Source organism: Athene cunicularia (genome assembly GCF_003259725.1).
Source record: "Athene cunicularia isolate RWA chromosome 1 unlocalized genomic scaffold, athCun1 chr1_part1, whole genome shotgun sequence".
NCBI classification, from domain to species: domain Eukaryota; kingdom Metazoa; phylum Chordata; class Aves; order Strigiformes; family Strigidae; genus Athene; species Athene cunicularia.
Window position 1 is genome coordinate 71,845,804 of NW_020799091.1, and position 21,939 is coordinate 71,867,742.

General features: G+C 38.0%; 1 protein-coding gene across 7 annotated transcripts in view; it reads left to right on the top strand.

Annotated features, from left to right (window-relative positions):
* The window catches only part of LOC113476617 (cohesin subunit SA-2-like), a 63,417-nt gene that overhangs the window by 19,360 nt on the left and 22,118 nt on the right, over positions 1-21,939 (top strand). For all 7 annotated transcript variants that reach the window (XM_026842455.1, XM_026842439.1, XM_026842422.1 and 4 more), the window contains 8 exons: positions 831-904; positions 1,351-1,474; positions 6,130-6,228; positions 8,301-8,380; positions 17,676-17,783; positions 19,743-19,851; positions 20,682-20,799; positions 21,696-21,799. In XM_026842455.1, the coding sequence (XP_026698256.1) occupies positions 831-904; positions 1,351-1,474; positions 6,130-6,228; positions 8,301-8,380; positions 17,676-17,783; positions 19,743-19,851; positions 20,682-20,799; positions 21,696-21,799 (816 nt within the window). The remainder of the gene's footprint in view (positions 1-830; positions 905-1,350; positions 1,475-6,129; positions 6,229-8,300; positions 8,381-17,675; positions 17,784-19,742; positions 19,852-20,681; positions 20,800-21,695; positions 21,800-21,939) is intronic.

A 21,939-nucleotide genomic window follows, 5' to 3' on the forward strand; every position in this document is an offset into this window, starting at 1 on the left:
AGCTCTGGTGCTGTGAGAGTGCAGTTTTGCATATGTTTATACGAATTACAAGCCAAAATATTAGTTCTTGAACTGAATTTCAATGAACGAAAAAGGACATAGAATAGTTGTCATCTCTATATAAATAATGCATTGTAAAAATAGTTGTAGCTTCAGCTATGACTTGTATCTTTCTTGCTGTTCAGTTTCTGTTATTTCTTCCCTGCTTAGCCAGGCAGCTCCTTGTCAACTCCCAGAGACAAGCCTATAACTGTAAGAAATGATTCTGGCTTGAGGGTAGAGGTGACTTGATGTATGAACACAAAGCATAATTCCTTCTCTCCTGACATTAGAATCAATTACCTGTGTTCTGAGTTTTTGGATGTCTATGGAATTCTCTGTAACAGGAACAACCCTTTTTTTGTGGGAAGAAGTGTTTGGGTGAGACATGGGTTTTTAGTATCATCATAAATCTGATCTTCTGGGAAAAACAGAGGAAATGTGTGTATTGGGGGGAAAACCTAAACTTGTCATCCTTCCTGATGCTGCTGATGAGAGAATGTTTTTATTAAGTGACTTAGGTTTCCAGAACTTCATAACTGGATTTTCAGGGCTCAGTTGTGGAATAGATGCATTTTGAGAATTCTCGTCTGCCTTTCTTCTCTGTTTAAGTGCATAAAAAGGGAATTTGGACCTATATGTGAAGATTGCTTTATAGCTGTTTTGTATCTTTCTGTGTATTGATATACAGGCAATTTGCACCACAGTAGTATTGTAAGTGCACTGATGCAATTCTTTTGTGTAGTGAATTGTGGGACCAATATTAACATTCAGTTCTCTTTGTATTTCAGTATGAGCATAAACTTCTAGAGATACAGAACATGATGAATGCTATTTTCAAAGGGACTTTTTTAAACCGATACTGGTAAGAGTAAAGCTGTGATGTGGGTATGCAGTCCCAAGAAACTCTTGCTCAGATTGTCCAGATACCAGAATCAGGTTAAACATCCTAGAAGCACTGATGGTGTCAAGGAAAGTGTAGCAGTTAAATTATTTTAAAGAATTTGGGTTTATGAAAGGACCTTTCTTAAGTATGTTTCTAAAGTTCTTCCTGCTGGCTAAAGAGCAGTGCATTTGTGAAATGAAAAGATATCCAGAATTTTTTTAAAAAAGTAATTGCCTAAAAACATTTGTAGCTAAAAGTGGCCTAACTCTGATTGAAGACTAACTTAGAACACTAATGTGAAGATACTTGTAATATTTTGGATTATACATGTTTCTGCAATTCCAGAAAATAAGAATATTGCAAATAAAATAATATCTATTACACACTTTTAATGTATTGATACTACAATTTTTATAATTTCACAGTGATGTGATCCCTGAGATCCGAGCAACTTGCATTGAAGAATTTGGCAGCTGGATTAAAACATACCCAGATGCTTTTTTAAATGATAAATACTTAAAATACATTGGGTGGATGCTATATGATAAGGTAAAGTTTTAATTTTTCTTACTGGGGGCAGAAGATGGAAATTAAAAACATTTTTTTTTAAAGAATCCTAACATTTACATTCTTGAGAGAAGATATTCAAGATTGTGGTAGTACTAAAAATAGTTTACTTTCTTCCCCATTTCAGGTTTTAGTTTTAAAGCTGTTGTAGCACTAAATAACAGAGAACATTTTTTCCAGTTCAGTAGCAGTGTGTGTCCCTGTGTGCAGTTATCTTCATCTGTTACTGAACCGGGAGTCATTACTCAATTGTAAAATGGCCTATATCCTTTAAGCACATGCAGTGTTAAACTTTGATTAAAATTCTGCTTTTAGGTTTGTTGGATTTATTTAAAATAACAAATAGGTATTGCTTATAGTAAAATAGTCTTCAATATTGCATTTCTCATTTGTAATGAAATAGGTATAGACAATATTTACAAAAGTCCAGTCATTTTGCAGAGGTTTTTCTCCTTTTCCTTATAGTAAGCTTTTTTTTTTTTTTCTTTTTGAGTAGGGGCACATGTATAAAACAAAAAACCACCCCACCAAAGCAAAAAAATAATCAAACAGAAAACAGTAACTCAAAACCATGCTTTTTTTCATGCTTCTAAAGTGCATGAGAGATTTTAGGTGGATAGGGATATTTATTGTGAATGGCTAATTACCAAAATTGGCACACTGGACTTCCGCAGGCCACCTTTTAAAGTATATATAGCTTTTATATAAATTCCAAAACATCCTCATTTTTTTTTGTCAGCTTTAGGTAATGTTTGTGTTCTGTGAGTGAATTTGTAGTTTACCACAAAGCCAGGAGGGGGAGCACAAAGCCTCTCTGTGTTGTGCTATTACTGTACAGGTAGTATTTAGATTTCCGAAACAACAAATGTATCAAGAACTGTTGTGTTTTCCTGCATAAATTTTATCTGATCAGAATATCTTTTTAGTATATGTTCAGTTGGGAGGATTCTCAAAAGAAAAGTCATTTTTGAAGATGATGTGTCTTCATTCCCAGTGCTGTATAGTGAAAATTAACAGCTGGTGTCTCTGATTAATGCACATAGCTCATCCACTCATCCAGTGTCATTTACTGGGAACTGGAAATGGTTGTTTTTCTAAAGCTTATTATCTGAAAGCAATGTAGATGCAAGTAGAGTGAGATAAAGTGAGAAGTCTTCCATATTCCACATTTGGCTGAGACCTGGCAGTGTGCCATTACTGGTGTTTGCGGTCCCGGCTGTGCTTTGTGATTTGAAGCCACTGTTAAATTGCCCGATTCCAAAATGAGAGCAGGGCATTTTTGGCAGCAACAGGGGCAGTGGTGCTATTATATACATCTGAATGTTATTTCCCACTACTCCTCCTTAATAAATTTCCATCCCATCTTGTTGGGGGCGGGTGGCAAGGAACTGATACCTCCCAGAGCCAATTTTCTCTTAGAATATAATGTAAAGAAGTTTGCCAAATAATTTAGGCCCTAGAGTGGAACAACCACAAAAGTATTCTAACATCAGGGGAAAACCTGGCCAGCATCATCTACAGTACTGTAAACAGAGATTAAGTTGAATCATTTGGGAGGCTTTAAAGCAGAGAGAGAAGGGAGAAGTATAAAATTAACATTTTGTCTTCAAAGTCTCTTATTTGAATATAATGATTCCTTCTTCCCCATGAGTTACCATTTTGCCATTATATCCTGATATGAAACATTGTATTTTTATGTGAAATGTTATTTCCTAGGTGCAAGAATTTCCTAGGTGTTCTGAATTCAGTGATAATATGCTTAAAATTGTGTATGAGGATTTGTCTTTGGCCCAGTTGTAAGTTGTGGGACAGTGCTATAAAAATGCATTTCCAAATAGTTTATGTTCATCTGCTAGAAATAATTTAACTTCTTAGTTTTGAAGACCAAGCAACAGTTGATACTAAATCTGACAGATATGTGCAGTTGAACAATGTTGTCTGTAAGCCCAGTCACTTATCAGTGCATTTGTGAAACCCAGGCACCTAACTTGCGCTCAGAGGCGGTAGTGTTCTTTCAAGGGAATATATAGCTACTAAATTGGCATCCAGATCCAATCAAACCACTGCTGATCCGAGCTGTAGGTGTTGAAGGAAAGTGCTGTATAGAAAGTTCAGAGTTCAAGACCAGAAAAACCAAGACAATGAAGACTAAGGATAGGGAAAGTGGAAGGCAGAGCTAGCAGACAGGAAGGCAAATACATTGGAGATGCACACTTGGAATGTTAGAATAGCTTTGTCTGGAACTTCAGGGCAAGTTATTGAGATTTTCTCATTAGACTATGAAAAACACTCAAAGAAATCCTGTGGAAACAGAAACTTAGTGTTAAAAAGAATTTCTGTGTCCTGACCATGTGATCCTCCTGGCAATTTTCAGGAAATTGAAAGGTTTTTAGTTTTGCTTCCCATTCAACATGGCTGTAGAAACTGATTCCATGGTTATGGGTACTTCTGAAGTACTTCTTTCTTCAAATGGTCATGTTTACATAGTGGGTTTCTGCTCCACAGGTCATCTCGGTGCATATGCACTGTTTTTTTGGGGGAGGGAGGGCAGTTTTAAAAATTGTTTTATCTTGACAGGGCAGGTAAGCTGTATTGCCTTTGCTATTCAGGAGTAATTCAGAAGTAGACCTAGTTTTTACACTTTATTATTTGGGGAGTGTTAAGGAAAAAAATGACCCAATAACTCCATCAAATCATCCAGGTCCCAGCCTGTGTTTGTAAGGCTCATTGAATGGTCCCATCTCTGTGATAGTGGTGAGGCTGAAATCTCGTAACTGCGTGTGTCTAAACAGTGCTGGAACTCATGAAGAACTCTCTGAGGTCACTAGAGCTGCCCACTGTCTTTCTGATGTTTTCTGCCGGTCTGTTTGCAGGTCAGGGTTGAAATATACTATGATGCAGCTGTGAGGGACTGTGTATGTTCAGAGTATCCTGAAAATGTGCTTACATAATTCCCCTTCACTCTGTCACAGCTTTGAAAGACCAAACAGGCAGGTATTTTATCAAGATTAGAATGGTAGTTCCATTGAGGGGAGTAGATGACTGGATGTTTGTACTTGCCTACATTACTGTCAAAAGGAGCTGAGGGTAAGTAGTGAGATAGCTTCTTGATCATTCAAAACTACTTGACATCCTTCTAAAACTATGAGGAGCAATGAATCTAGAAAAGGAGAGATGGTTGAGAAAGAGAAAATGCAGCTGAAAACAGGAAAATAGCTGAACTAGTCATAGTAAAAGTACTTATTTGTTTATAGTTACTAGAGTTAATTTTCTCAACACTTAAACATATACATATAGGATTATGAGTGAGAGCTTTCGGGTGGGAACAGGATACCTTAGAAGGCAGGTGGTGTAGTTTAATGTATTAAACTTTATATCTGCAGACCTACGCTTGAATGCCACCTGACTGACAAATGCAAATGACATTACTAGCTGTGTACCAAGGGCTTTGTGACTATCCAACAAACCATTGCAAACTTTTTTCTTTTTTTTTTTTTTTTTAATTTTCCCCAAGCACAAAAGCAGTCCCTATTCACAAGCAAAGCCTTGTGATAAAATACTGAGGGCAGCTGAAGCCAAAATTGAAGTATGTTGGCTGAGCTGAGTTGGTGCCTCTGTGCAGTGGTGGGTAGCAAGTTAGGACTGTGAGTGAGTTTGATGCTGTTGAAGCCCTTGTGGCTGTAGGAAGCAGTAGTTGCAGGTAACAGTCTCTTTCTCAGACAAGGCCTTTAATTTTAAAGTACAGTATAGAGTATGTACTGCTGGTGTGTCATAGGCAGATTCAAGAGTAGTACTCATTGTTACCTGTTGATCTTTCATTTTCTATTTCTAGCAAAAAGCTGTCTTATGCAAAACTGTTGGTCAAAGCCTGCTACTGGGTGTCATCCTTTGCTTTCCATCGAAGCAGGTGAACAGGAACTTGTAGTAATAGATAGCCTATGTGTAGGTGGTCTCCTTTCTTGAGTTTCCTTGATTATTCTTACTGCTATTGTTAGCAAGAGGAGTTAAGGAAGAAATATGAAGAGACTGATTCAAAGCCTGCAGTTCATTTAAGTGTCTCTGCTGATGTCCTTAACATTATAAGCTTATGGATGACTTTCCTAGTGCCATTTAAGGCTTTGTCATTTGAAAGGTGTCACAATATGCATGAGATAATTTAAAAGCTGGATAAGGAAAAGACTTATTTTTGAGGCTTCTATGAAGCAGCAGTACTAATAGTATGAAATAAATCCTTGCTGAATGCTGATTGTATTAAGTAGGTCATCCATACTCTTGTTTGTGTATCTTTAACAGGTAAATAGCACAAATCCTGCATCTTTTGCATTCTGTTGCTTTTATTAACTGTAAGATCTGTGACAGTATTTTACCCTCTTAGCAAAGTTTTTGTCAGGCTCCCTGTCACCTTTGAGTTTGGCTTACTATAGGCTTCCTCTGTATATGTGTGAGCGAGAGAGAGAAACCCGTGTGTGCACACAAATGAAGTGGTACTGATACCACTAAGAAGATGAGGCAATATTTGGGTAGTCTGCTGAAGGCACCCACAAAGAACTCTTATTTACATAATATAGATGCCAGTAGTGAATAACATCAGAGATACGTGTTTTTTTCCTGTTAACCAGTTTCTCTTTGTCTTGTAGCAAGCTGAAGTGCGGTTGAAGTGTCTTCTGGGACTGCAGGGAATTTACAGCAGAAGAGAACTTGTTTCCAGGATGGATCTCTTTACTAGCAGATTCAAGGTAAATAGATTACTGTTTGCTGTTTTTTAAGTCCGGATTGGGGATATACACAGTAAACTCTGATGTTTTGATCAGAGCTGATCTCCCCACTCTCTTGACTGACAGGAGCTTAGAGTACTGCAGAAACAGCCTGCTTGACTGAGTGGATGAAAGAGTTTTACAGAGATGTTTCCCTCTGTTTCTGTGGAATTTTCTGTTTCACTTTAGCTTATGCACAAAATGGTGTTAGCATGCACTCTGGTCACTTATCTCCACCATTCACCCAGAATGGCCCAGATTTATTTACAGGATCTTTAGCAGATGACAAAGAATTTCATATTCTAAAGCTCCCTTTTTTTTTGCTGCTCCTGATAATGGGTTAACCTTGTAGATACTGGATTGGCTGATCATGTATCACACTGATGTGGGAATGGCTCTCTGTTGATCCACCATGTTAGTATTAATCTTGAAGAAGGATCCCTTATCTCCTTTCTGAACAAGTCAGGTGATATGCTGTAATTTTGAGAGCTTGTTCTGTGACTGCACTGACCCTGTACACTGCCTTTATCATATTCCAATATACTGACTCATTTAAGAAGTAAGCCCTTTATATTTTTTTTTTAATCCTACCCTTGGTAATGATTTTGTCAGCTACTTGTATCCCAAAGGGGCTGTGCCTTTTCAGTATTTGAATAAGAAAGCTCAAGATGCTGTGATTGATATCTCAGTCCCTCTGAATCAGTACATAATCAATGCCTGCATGGGGTGGTAATTCATGTTCTTTTTGCAAAAGCTGCAGGACTTACCTGTATGTCAAAGCAGTTGCTAATAGTAAAAAATAACCTATAACAGATCCTCAAAGAATGAGAAATAGATTACTGTTGGTATCTTAAGAATAAATTATTCAGACTGAAACTTGGCTATCTAAGATTAACCCCTGTTTTAAACAGTTATGTGGTAGTCCCTTACCTTTCTGTCTATAAGAAGGTTGCTGTAAGCTGCGTAACCAACAGCAGGATTGGTATTTGAAGACTTATGAACTAGCTCCAGTCTGCTTGTACTGTGGTCTCCCTCTGTGTGGAGAATGCTATACAAATGGATTGTTGCAAACTCCATCCCTTAATCAAAAAAATCCAACCCAAACATAACAACTCCTTCCCCTCTAAACAAAATAAACCCAAACAGCTTCACACAAAATACAGACTGATCTGGAATCTTTCAATCATGCTTTCTCAGTGATGGGATATGTAATCATATAACCATCAATCAATCCATTTCCCACAAGCAGGAGTTTCGCATGCTCCTCTCTTACCCTTGAGTGTTCAAACTCAGGATTTATGGACTCCCTCACAACCCAGCTGCAAGGGGTGGAAAGGAAGGTGCAAAGTAGAATGAATCTAGAGATTTAGAAATGATGTGTTAAGCGAGAAAGCTGTTAGTCCCAAAACAGGCAAGTCCAAAGGCTTAATATACCTTAGATGTAGGCCACCATGAGAAGTGTGAGGTTTTGGGTATATAGGACAGGAAAATTTCCAATGTTTGCTGAGGTGTTTGGATGTGTACCAAGTTACAATAGTGTGAATTTTGGAGGCCAGTAGTAGTGCTGCTATTCCACGAAGTACCTTTATGACTCAAGTCCTAATTGTCTTTCCAGCAAGGCACTGGCTTCTGTAACATGTAGGTACATGCACTTCATTGTTGATGGGAGAATCTGATTATATAATGCTTGTAATCTGAGGCTACCTTCATTTAACATACTGAAGTGCCAGTAGTAACATCTTAGAAACAAGTTGTCAGTCACTTTTAATTTTGTAGACTGTAGTTGATTTCTTGTGAACGCATACATTACATCTATAAAAAAATATCATATTACTGTATGATTAATTCAGTTAAAAATTAACACGCTGTTAATTTTCAGGGGCTGGGGAACTACTTGGTAGTAATCAAGTTGCCTTATGTCTCTTAGGAAATAGCTGCTGAAATAAAAATAAATCTCTGCTCTACTAGTGTAGATGATCTAGCTGTAGCAAAAAAAAATGTTTATTGAGAACAAACCATGTTACATCTTTTTATTGTCATTTTACATCCATTAGGATCGAATTGTGTCCATGCCTCTGGACAAGGACCATGAAGTAGCAGTTCAAGCCATGAAACTCTTGATGCTTATGTCACAGTAAATAATTTCTTTTTTAATTTACTGTATTGTTTTAATGGCAACAAGATCCAGATGCAATCCTGATGAATCTTCCTGTAATCAGTTACATGCTGGGAAACAGTTGCTCCTGGCAGGATATGAGTTACAGTTAAAGCTGCTCAAGATATGGCATTTTCTTTCTGTGGGAAATACTAATGTTAAAAAACCCCTTATGTTGAGATTCAGTATGAAAACTACATTTTTATATCTTTATACTTCCTTCTGAAAGGAAATTCCATATTTTCATTTTGGCTTTTCTCAAATAAAGGATCTGCCTGTCTTGGGGGAAGTCCCCACCAAAGATGGGGTCACCACCCCATCTGCTGTCCCACGGTTGCCAGGCCTTGACCAGGAGCTCAGGGAACTCTGCCTATTCCCTGTCTCCCCACATGATGCAGGAAGCCTTGAGCTTTGAGGCTGTTGCTAGAATTTGGACTTTCACATTCTTGGCTCCATGGCAGAGAACCCGGGAGCTATTGAGCCCACAACAGACTGATTGAAAGGAAATGAGCAACTGTATGGTTTTGTTGAAGTGGAAGACTAACAGAAGAGTTGTTTTCTTGGGAAATTACCCACGAGGTATAGATTTGGTAGGATAATAGCAAGGTGGAAGTGTGGGGAAAAACTAGACTTATGTTACGGAAGTATATGAATCCTATTCTGATACATTCTTGAGCAGCATGTTTATTTTAGAAATTACTTTATTTGAAAAATATGTGAAGAATAAATTCTTTGTCCCTCTTTTTCAAAGCAAAACGAGAATAAAACCCCCACTGCATTTCATTGTTAATAGAGTTGAGACATTAGGACTCAATAAGTGTCTCTTCTGTCTTAGAGTATTAGTTGAATTCAGCTGATGCAGGTGCTTATGTCCATGTACAGCATGGTGCATTGTCCAGCAGCCTTGTGGGATTTGCTTTTCTGTTTAAGCCAGAAGTATTGGTCATTGCTAGGTGAGGAAGTAGACTTTAATGGACCAAATAATATGGTGTTATAGGTATTTACATTAAATTTAAAGTACATTTGTGTATTGAAGTACTTCTTTATAGTCTGGTCCCCTATCTCACTTCACACTCCATTGATTTGAGTGGCATTTCTATAGGCCTACTTGAACATACACATCAGAACAGCATATGATGCTGTGAACATAGTATGCTTTTCTGAAGGGAGTACCATTGTTTGGCTCTCACTAGTAGTAGCTAGGGTTCTGTTGTTTCTGTGTTTACAACATCCATTTCTGCATCCCTTGGTTCTCTATGGTGTGCAGCTATTGGAACAATGCACAATGCCATGTCTGTGTGTATAATGTGTCCCTGTGCTAGGAGGAGCAGCACACCATTGTTGAAGTACAAAGATGCTCTACACCAGTTATGGCTGCCCCTGTTCTGTCTCTGAACTAACAAGTGCTATATTGGCACTGCAGCTGTTTATCATCTCTGGCTTTATTATATGGGATCATGTTCTCATTAATGCAAGCTGCAGCTATAAAAGTTTGATCAATGTTTCTTTTTCCTCGAAGGAATTTTTTCCTAATTTTTCTTAAATATGATTTCCAATGTGAATAAATGCCTTCTAAAGTTTTCTGAATGACATTTCTCCATCATAAAATGTAGTTTTCATAAGTAAAGTGAATACATTTTTGAAAGCGTTTTTAATTAGGCTCCGTGGAGGCCTAGAAAATACATGCTCCTCTTCCTTTTTGCTCATATGTTGCATAGCTATCCTCCTTTCTGCCCCCCTCCTCCCCAGTTGCTCTGAGGCCTGCTGATTTGGCTTAATTATTGGAGTGATAAAAGTGGTAATTGGGGACTCAGTAAGCAAATTCAATGACAGCTCTTCTCTTTGATAAGACTAGTACCGTTCAGTCTATAAAACCTGTGTGAATGCAGACAATATACAGTCACATGTACAGACTGCTTGATAAGAGCCTGCATCAAGATGCTTTTCTACCAGGGGAAGAGCTTATGCCTCAGTACCTACAGTATTGTCAGAAAGGACTCGCTGCTGGTATTGCAGACCAAAGAAATTTCAGGGCTATTATGCGTCAAATAGGTGCCTCTCATAGCACAAAACCAGTGTCTGCTTATTGAGCAGTAATGTTGCTTGATACATGCAGTAAAGCATGAAATGGGTTTGGGGACAGCAACTCCCCTGCCTTTAAAGTGTAACAAATGACAGCTTGTATAAATGGCACTTCTACTTGTATGCATTGATGTAATTTTTCTTTTTTTTCCTGCTTTTGTCATACCGTGTTGGCTTCTGTGTGGATGGCTCATTTTTGTCATCTGCAAATTTGGCAACTAAATTCTAGTGGCCCAACTTGCATTTTCAGTGAGACATGAAAGATGTTTCAGATCAAGTTTCTATTTTTAAAGTTACTGACAAGAACCTCTATCTCATGAACTCCCTATACTTGATTTGGAATCATGCATTTTTAACAAATAATATAATCTTAACTGGTCAGGTGCTGGCCTTTAGAACATGTCTCTAATCTTGGAATGAATCTTTTGTCCTTTAATGACATGTGTTGGCAAGAAGCAAGGCCAGGAGTAACTTTTTTCCTCCAGTTAGTCTGTTGGGTGCTCTGTGACTTTCTTGGGGAAAATTTACTGTAACAGTAACTTTCTTTTACTGGCTTCCATAATTGTCTTTTGGGTGAGTATAGTATCAAGACCTTGTTGCCAATGAAGCATTTTTGTGATGTTTTACGGTTGCCGTGGAGCTGTGCTCCCTGTATGTTAGTAACAGCTTTGATCACCTTTTAAACATCACTACAGTCCAGTCCTGTGGAATATACATTGATTATACTGCATACCTCTGGCCCATAAATCTGCTATGCTGGCCTTTACATTCTCTCTCTTGCTAGCTAGAGAGGTGGTGAAAACACTAATCTTTTCAATTCACTTAGATGTGTTGCATTATTAAAAAAAAATCCAGTGCTGATTCAAAACACTCTCACTATGTGTATACCTGTTTTGTTGTGGACTTTTTTTTTTTTTCCAAATCCATGTTTGTATTCTCATCTTGTCTGTTTCCGTGAGCTGAGACTTTTTTCTTCTTGTTTGTTGCATGTTGTCTCAGTTGAATGCCAAGGTCTTTGGGCTGGTAGATTTCTATTTTTACACAGTGTGATGTGATCCCAAAACTGAAATGAGCCTATGAGATTTAGCATAATAGAAATTATTAATGCTACTGAATTATGCATAATTGTTAGCATGAATGTTGCAAAGGATCTGAGAGGGAGTAGAACTAGAAAGAAATAAAAAGGGAGAGGAGTGACAATGAGAGACCAAGGAATCTTACTGAAAACATTGCACTTTATGAAGAAAATCAGTTTAGTGTGCCTACAGCCAGACAATTCTGTTCATTTATGTGTGCTTAACAAAGCAGCAAAAGTAATTAGGTAACTGTAGCAGATGAATGAGGAAAAGTTACAAGCGGTGCAGGTAGGGGGACAAATCAACAAATAGCTTGAATATGTAAATAGCAAAGGGGAAAATTACTTTGTATTACATTAGTTAAATGTAACTAGAAATGAAACTTAGTTTTATACACAAAACTCTCCAGTCTGAAATCTAGAAGAGCTGTCTTTGAGATCTGTGAGTATATTGCACCCACTGAGGACTTCACATAAATAGTTTAAAAGCCATTTAATGGAGCTGATAAATACATTAATTCTCACCACAGTGTTTTGACAGTGGTCAGTAGAGTTAATCTAACTTAAAAGTCAAGAAAGAGCCTTGTAAGCTCCCAGTCTCCTTAGCACAGGAGGCTCAAATCAAGTAGGGATACATCTCTGTTGTGATTAAAAATCTTAGTCTCCCTTCTGATTCTCAACTAAGTGGGCAAAGTGTTTTAGTCTGGAGAGGAAGGGGCTACACAGTAGGAGACACCTGAAAACTGGATTTGGCAGAGCATGCCATGATAAATAATGTAATATATTAGTTTTAGTTGTAGATGTAGATGTCCGGTGACAAGTAATTAATTGTTATCGGAGAGTTGAACTGTGGTTCTGTAGGTTATTTCATAACTAAGCCATGGACTTCAGAGGAGAAATCGATGTTTGTTAGGCAAATTCACTGTATCTAGCAAGGTTATTCAGAGAAGCCATTTTGCAGAAAACCAGTTAAGTTTACTAAAGGCTTAAATGCTATTATAAAAAGTGTTTTCATGTGATTGCGAAAATTAAGCTGGAGAGAGACATGCTTTGCATACAAATAAGGAAATTATCCACCTTTGTCTTGTTTAGTGGCTTTTAGGAAAAATAAAGAAATGTTATCTTGAAGTTGATAAAAGTAGTATATGAAGCAGTGAAGCAAATTACTCTGCACAGTTCTGATTTCTTGCATCAATAACCTGCTTGTAGCAGATTCAGTATTGTCGAAAGGAAATGTCATGGAACTCCTCATAGCTCTTTTGTGATTCCTTTAGGTCCATCATGCTCCAGTTCAGATGGAGTTATGGTACTGCTTTGTCAAGCCTATTCCAAACAAAAGTGAAAGACCAAAATGGAACAAAGGCATGTGCTTTCTCCTCTGTCATCTCTTTTCCATTCTCAGGTTTATGCTTTCTTGGAAGTTAACTTCAGCAGTTTTCTGCCATCATGCACCTCTATTCAAGAACCTTGAGTTCTCTTCTGACATCTTACCTTTCCTGTCTGAAGAGTTAAGAAGAAAAAATAAGAATTTCATGTCTCATAGGGTTATGTTTCTTAACCAAAACAGCATACCCTACAGCATCTGTCTAATGTGCATCTTCCCATGTTCTGTCACAGCATAATCATAGAATCACAGTGTACTGAAACGTGCTAATCCTATTTTAAAGTGGGTGGGAAAGGACTCTTGTTATACTGTAGTGGCAACCATGTTACCTCTCTGATCACCAAAGTGTCATCTTGAAATACCTGAAGTGACAGCAGGGTAGAAAGAGAAAGAGGGAGATAAAAACAGATTAACTGATTTTTCTACTGAAAAATTTTAACTCAGATGTTGCATTTTTTGGTTGATAGCACTCAGTGTATGGATTATATTTTTACAATGTATTTGAAGATTTGGACATTGAACTTTAATTAATTTAAAATGCAAAATCAATAGATATATTTTTTTTAAATTGAGATGCTATACCCTGGATTACCAATGTCCCCATAATGTGTACCAGATCTTTCCTTGCACAACCATTAAAACCAAAAATAATAAGGTGGCAAAACTTTGAAAAGTGCATCAGGTGTATTTTTATTTTACTGTCATGATTTTGATGGTTATCCTTGGTATAAGCAATGGCACAGACCAAGAGAGGCAATGGCAGCAGTCATGTCTCTTCCATACAGTAAAATGGAACAAAAAGCAAGATATAAAATATTCTAGCTGGTGCCACATGCAGAACAAAATGGGTCTGTGATCTCCCTTTAGAATATCCCAACTTCTTCATGACATGTTCACACTGAAGTGCAGAGAAGATGGTATGTCATGACATTGGTATGTGGAAGGCCATGCCTGTTTATTTTTAGGCACCTAAACACTGGCAGGCACTTCTGGCTTAACCTTTATCTGTTGCTTGGCATTCTGAGGGCTGTAAATTTGTAGCAGTATTATTGCTGTATTTGGAGTATTCTTTGAATGTTTGATGATTGGCTTATGTATGTTAAAAAGAAAGGCACCCATTTACTGTGGTATTAATGGTAGTGGTAGCAGGTGTAGTCAAGTGCTGCTACTTCCAGAGGCAAGTAAGACGCTTAAGCACTCGTTTGAGTGGGATTTATGAGTATAAACCTCATTGTATTATTGAAAGCAGTGGTTGTGAAAAGCTGTAGTAGTATATACAGGTATACCCTCCCATTCAGGGGAAAAAAAAAATTGGGTGCTCAAGTGGTGTCATGAGTGTCTGTCAGCCTGTGCTGCAAAGAAAATGGGTTGTTTCTCCTTCCTTTGCTTCTGTGTTATTAGGGAGTTCTTCATACATGGCTAGAGCTATTGCATCTGACCTGCTCTTGTCTTGAGGAGGGAGGAAGTAACACTGCTGTAGACTAATGTAACTGGGGTAAATTCCTAGCCTCTTTGAAGACAAAACCAAGGAGGTTGGGACTTCAGAAACACAGAATGACTGAAGTTAGAAGGAACCTCTGGAGGTCATCTGGTCCAACCCCCCTGCTCAAGCACGGCCACCTAGGGCAGTTGCCCAGGAGTACATTCAGATGGCTTTTAAATATCTCCAGCCATGGAGACTCCACAGTCTCTCTGGGCAGCTTATATTGTTATATTGCTTTGTCACCCTCATGGTAAAAACGTGCTTTCGGATGTTCAGAGGGAACCTTCTGTGTTTGTTCCCTCCCACTGTCTCTGGTCCTGTCACCAAACAGAACCTGGCTCCATCATCTTTGCACCCTCCCTTCAGGTACTTACACACATTGGTAAGATCCCCCTGACCCTTCTCTTCCCCAGGCTGAACAGTGGCAGCTCCCCCAGCCTTCTCTTATAGGAGAGATGCTCCTCCAGTCCCTTAAAAATCTTTGTGTCCCTTCATTGGACTCTCTTCAGTATGTCCATGTCTCTCATACTGGGGAGCCCAGCACTAGATGCAGCACTCCAGCTGTGGCCTCACCAATGCTGAGTAGAGGGGAGGGATCACCTCCCTCGACCTCGACCTGCTGGCAATGCTCCTCCTAATGCAGCCCAGGATACCATTAGCTTTCTTTGCTGGAAGGGCATGTTGGTAGCTCATGTTCAACTTGGTGTCCACCAGGACCCCCAGGGCCTTTCCTAAGCAAAGGAGATTTCTTAGAATAGGCAGTAAGGCAGTTTCATTTGTACTGGTAAGGCAGAGTCCTTAATTTCTACTTAAAGAGATGGCAGGCATGTTGCTGAGGTCTTCAAGCTATCTGAACAATTTAGGCAAGGAATTTTTTAAAAATAGAGACACACAGGTGTTGCATTCACAATTTCCATCAAATGTGAAAAAGAAAACCTGAAATATGAAGAATAAAAAATTCAGTTATTAAAAAAATGTGTGCATTTGGCATGTTCATAGAGGAAATTCCATTTAAGCATAAGAAAAAAGTTTTATACATTGGGGATGGTCCAATACTGGAACAGTTTGCCAGAGAAGTTGTGGAGTCTCTGCCTTTGTAGATATTCAAAACCTGACTGGACACAACTCTCAGCAACCTGCAGTAGTTGATCATCCTCTGAGCAGGGAGTTGGATTAGATGATCTTTAGAAGTGCTGTCCGTCCTTAGCTGTTCTGTGATTCTGTGTTGGCCCACTGTAGATCATGGTATGTTTGTGTAGAAATTTCTTCTTTTTCAAGCTATCCACAGTTTTTTGAAAATGCATAGAGAGAAAATGACAAGGGCAGCTTCAGAGAAATACATGCTTTAAAAGAACTAAATAATAGATTGACATTAAAAAGAATGAAAGAAACCTTGCCAGACTACTCATTTATTTCAATAAACTCCCCATTTCCTTTTAATATAAAGACCTGCCTTATCATATATTTTTATTCCTGTAAGTGCAATTTGTTGTCAGCATTTGTTTTACTTTCACTTGTTAAACCTGTAGAAGTTTAATAAATATGATGCTTCATTCATGGCTTCACAGGACACACCAATGCTGATTCATATACTCTAACACACCATGTTACCTCTTTCAGTTTCTTACTGTTTAACCTCAATAAACACATTTTTCCTCGATTTCCCCAGTTCTGTAGATGACTGAATAAGTCTAAGTATTTTCCTTTATGCAGATTTAACAAGATATATGTATACTCAGAGCATTTTCTATATGTCCTATTACTGGAAATATATACTGAAGGGAATTGCATGTTAAAAAGGGCCACTGAACCCTCTCTGAAGTATGTAAAGCAGCTTTTCTTTTTGGTTGAGGGCAAGCATTATCCTGTGGTACTGACCCATCACTTCTGGAGACATACCGTCAGCACTTCCATTTAAAGACGTTTTTACTGTTTCAGTGACCATTGTAACCATGGAAAAACTGAAAAATTCAAGTGATACATGAGTAAATATATCGTAAAGCTAAAATTCATGGGGTATCAACTTCTATAAATGAGAGGCTATTGGCTGTGAGAAATGAGTGCTGTCTTTTTTTTTTTTTTTTTCTTCCCCCTACTGATTTTAAATCCAAGACAGTGCTAAAAAAGATATTTGCAGTGGACACTCCAGTGATACTCTTGTTGAATATGAGCTCATTATTTTTCAGCCAAGTTGGAGCATGTTTTGGGGCTTTATGACTTGTGAGGATGCTATAGGATATGATGGGTTTGGAGACAAATGAGCAAGCACAGGAGGGGCTGCTGATTTTTCTAAGATATCACTCCCAGCAAATGAAGAACATGAACCCTCAACTTTAGAGAAGGTATTGGACCACTGCTGTAGATGGTTTTAAACTGTTACTACCTGAGGATCGGGTGCAGTAATAAATAAAAATCCTTTCCCCTTACCTGGCTGTAGTAAGGTTAAGGATCTCATATGTTGCTCTTTCATTCTCTGAAGTAGCTTAGTCCAGTGATGTTGCTATGGCAGTAAGAAGCAGGCATTTTGAAACTGTAATCCTTGCTTTGAGCTTCGCTCCTCTGGTACCTCTTTGGTGGGTTATTCAACCTTGATGCTTCAGTTTCTTTTTTGTAAAAGGTTGATATTAATACCATTTCTACCTCTCACAGAGTGTTCTAGGCTTACTAGTTGGCATTGTGGTATTCTCAAGATCTGTGGCTGAATGAAAATGTGATTTTGAGTGTGTTTGTGCAGAAAGGTCACAGCCATAAGAATGCTATCAGTAATGTGTTTTGATTTCCTTTTACATGTGACTGTATAAGCCTAGTGTAATAGAACATAGGTTTTGAAATACTGAAATAAATAATTTAAAAATAATTTGTACTGCAAAATGAAGACAGCTTCTTGTTTATTATTTTCTATGGTGAACATCTAAGCATAAAGTAGAGGCATGACTTTCCTATTTGATTACGATTACTCTTTCACTGTGACCACTGATCAACCTAAATTATACTTTAAATTAATGTTCATGTCCATGCAGTGGGCCTGATTCATCATGGCTTACACAGACCTCTGTTTCTCTACACAGTGAGTAAAAGAATGTTGCCAATTTTGTTTGATAGCATTTTTAGATACATCCTACAAAAATTCTGCTGTTTAAACAAGTTGCACGGCTGTGGAGAAACAAGTCTAGTAAAAGCTGGACATAGCATTCATAATATTCTTTGCAGATGAACCTGAACTGTAACTTCCGTTGTTATTTTTGCCTAGGAACTGTGAGGACGTGTTATCAACTGAAGACTGTGAAATGTTATACCAGTTTGTTTATACCACACACCGTCCGCTTGCAGTAGCAGCTGGGGAATTCCTTTATAAAAGGTATCTCTGCCTGCCTGCTTGCATGCCTACTTCTTGCGTATTCTCATTTGTTTCAGAATAAAGGTGGATTTATTTAAGAGGAACACTAACCATTCATTTTTCTACTGGAATTGTGAACCATGAGGGTAGTGGATGTGCTTTCTTCTACTGAATCAGAAGAGAAATGCTGGTTGGGGGTAATCATTTGTTCCCCCGCACAGCCCTGGCACAATAGGCATGAGAAAAGTTGCAAGACTAACAGAGAGAACATGAAACAACTGACTGATCCACAGATGCCATGCTATGTTGAGAACATACCTCCTTTCTTTCTGCTTTCTTTTCCTGTTGCTTTGCTTCTTACAAGATAATTCATCACTTGGCATCTGCTGGATTTCCATAGCTTTGGTGATTAATCACAAAAACAGCCTCCTCTTCTCCCTTTGGAAGATGGCTTATACATTGTAAAGGCTGAATAATGGGAGATGCAGCAGATTAAAAAGCCCTCCCAATTTTCTGTCAGGTTAATGAAGTACAGGGTTTATCTTCCCCAGGAGTAACTCTTATAAATGGTCTTCTTATAACAATGGTTGCATGAAGTGAATGGAGTTGGTGTACTAAAAAGAGAAGAAATAAATATTCTGTCTCTACAGCTGAGAGAAATAATTTTACCTTACAGAGAGAAATGAAAATATTTTGGCAAGACTTTTGTGGGGAAAAATTCAGAAATAATAATGATTTGTGTTTCCACACATGCAGACTCTCCTCCTAGTTGTCTCTTCCTATCTGCTGAATTGCTGACATTCTGGTGTTTGTGAAGCCAAGTCTAACAGAAAGACAAATGAAGATAAATTTCTGTTTTGACAAGTCTTCTATCACATCTTATAGTCTTACTCAGTCTTTTGTGTTGGTCCTAATATTCTATGATAAATCAGGTGTTTTTCCTCTCGGAACACTGCTGCTTTTTGCCATTGAAGTGATTGCCTTGATAACTTTACTTTTTTTTCTACCCAGTTTCCCAGTGCATTGTGGACACTTTGACCCTGTAAACCTAATTCTTGTTTGCCCATTTCTTCTTTTGGTGCTTCTGCCAGTATAGAAATATTCATTCTAGTATGATAGAGATGTTAGTGACCCCCTCATTTCCCTGGTCATGCTGCTATAAGTTTTAGTATAAATGCTTATGCACCCTCTCCCCTTCTTCTTGGTTTGCCTGAAATCTCCTCAATACCTGCATTGTTAACATAAGTTACTTACTTAGCTGGCATAAATTATTCCAACAGAAGCAACTTCTGGAAATATAATCTTTTAATGACATTGAGTAATGTGGTCCTGCTCTTAAATCTAAGCCATTTGGGCCTTATATTAATCTGTAGGGATGACCTTCCTCTATTTATTTTGGGATTAGCACTTTTCATGAGCAGTACAGTCACACTCATTTTGGATAAAGAGGGAAATGGAAATTGAAGTGTTGTCTTGTGCTTCATACTTCAGACAGAAGAGGAAGAACATTTTTTCCACTGTATTTGTGACCTTGAGTAAACCGCCTCTTATAAGATACTGTGCTTTCTTTAAGAAGCTTCAGTTTCAAGAAACACCATGATGTGAATAATGATTGGGTAGTAATATTGCTACCCAGTTGTTTAAATTCAGCCTAGGGCAAGCCCCTTTTCAAGCAGGAACAAATGCCTACTTCATTATATGTTCATCGCTGTGGAATCTGCATCTGTTGTCCAGAAAGCTGGCAGAGTACCTGTGAAACTTTCAGAAATAGTCTCTGCCATCCATAGGGGTGTCTCATAATGGAAAATAATCTAATCTCTTTTCCTTTCATCTGATAAGAAAGTCTAATGTAATTTGGAGTAAATAAATAGACATGTAGAGAAATACAGTCCTTGGGATTTGACAGAATTAGTGTTACATTGGCAAATGAGTATAAGGAGAATGTGGGAGAATTGGACTGACTTCCTTTTCTGTTGGCAGGCTGCTTAGTCATGAGGGAGATGAAGAAGTTCAGCCCAAAGGAGGAGGGAAGTTTGGGGCGAGTACTGACCAGTTGAAAAGATTAATACGTTTTTATCTGGAGAGTGAGGTGAGGAGAACAGCCCCTGCAGTAAGCCTTGTAAATCGGTGCTGCATGTTAAATCAAGTTTTGGCTTCCTTTTCAAAACTATTTCTGGTGGTGAGCTCTGAAATGTTTGGTGTTTAGGATGTTTTCACTCTCTAGGATGAGTTTTTAATGAATACATTTCTGTTCTGTTGTATTAAAATTAATTTACAACTGTGATGATGGAGAGAATCAGTGCTGAAGCAACTTCTGAAAACAACGTGAAAGACTAATGCCACTGAGTGAGGGGTTTTTGGTATGTGTCTGTGTCTTTCTGCAGGCAGATATGAGTTGCTGTACCATGGCTCTATGCTGATTAAGAACTGCCTAATTTTACTGAGAGTTTTATCAGCTTAAGTGCTGTACTTCACTATTTGGCTTTTACAGTGGTGCAGATCTGTGTCTGGTCGAAGTGTCTCAGGCACAGCAGTTTTGAATCTTTCTGCAAAGAATTTCACAGACGTCGCTTAAATGTTGACTCACTTCTAGTCCCAAGATTGGGTTTTTAGTTGTTATGATCAGCAATATGAAAGCAATACAGAATCTAGTTTTAAAGAGATTACTTAAATTACAAAGGAAAGGTGTCCTACAAAGAGAAAAGAAAAGCTTTCTTTCCCCACTTTCCTGTTTTGTGTCAGATTGAAGACATGGTATTTAAATGTTGGTCAGCCTCAAACTAAATATGTTTGAATACTGTGTGTGAATATTTGTGTGAATGACAGAGCTTTGTAATTGGAAAAAGGGAGAGGAACATATGAAGCTGTATTTCTTTTAATGATGTGTTTGCTTCTATAAGCTTGTGTTTTTATCCCTAGTTACACAACCATGTTGCATACCTCATAGACAGCTTGTGGGACTGGGCAGGCAAATTCCTGAAGGACTGGGAGTGCATGACTACTCTTCTATTAAAAAATGCTGAAGAAGATGAAGAAGGTGGGTGAGCAAAGAGCTTAGTTTTGTCTGAATGAATTTCTTGATACTGTTTTCTGAACTTTGCCTTCAGGTAGTTTTAAGACTATTCCATATTGCAGTACCCTTTGATCCCAAATTGTGGACCCCAAGGGCCACAAAACAGATGCAACTCAATGCACTGCCAATGTGATATCTGTATCAACATACTTGTTTTATTCAGTATTCTGTATTTATGTAATGTTAGTGTAGAAACTTTGCAAGAATACTTGCATAATGAAGCCATAATGCTTATGTAGCATTCACTTTTTTTGTCCAAAACTTAAGAATCTAAAAGTATTAATTGATTGAAGTGTAGTCTTTCAGGGATATTGTTCATGCCTGAAAAGAAAATGAGTAACGTGTTAAGTTCAGTGACGTCTCACATTCTAGAGGATTAGTTTTTTGCAGAATTATTTTAAAGTGAACTTAAATAAATCTTTAAGGGTTTCTTCCAACCCAAATGATTCTATGAATAATTGTTGTAGTAGAATTGGAGGTGGTTGTGTGATTGAAGTCAAAGTTTGTAGACACCAGTGAGTTAAAGCATTTTTGTTCTCTAAGGAGCAGGTTTGTTCTAAATGAGATAGTAGTCAGTAGGAGTAGGCCTCATTAAAACTGTCTGTGTTTTTGGGAGCCCAACTGCCCTAAAAAATTTAGCTAAGAGAGGAGGAATTGGTTTCATGTTCAGTAAATGTAGAAAATAATTTTCTTCAAATGAAATCAAACACTCTCTAGGTGTTTATTTTGCAACATTGCATCTTTCTTTCTGTAGTGTCCTTCCACAGTTGCTCAGATAAATGAGTAGGCTTTACATTAGCTGTTGCTACATCTTCATTTTTCTTTTGTGTGATACTGAAAGGAAACTGATTTACTTACAGCACTCAGTGATGCCCATGAAAGTGCTCTCATTGAAATTATCCTCGCAACGGTTAGAGAAGCAGCTGAAGGTCATCCTCCAGTGGGCAGAGGTGCAGCAAAAAAAGTCAGTGCATCTTAGTCTTATTTAATGTCCTGTAATCACATTCTCTTTGCCTTATGTGCTTTTCCAGACAGCATGTTCCTTGTGGTAGGTATATCTTAGGAAATAAACCAGCTTATTTTTATGAAACGACATAGTGTCTT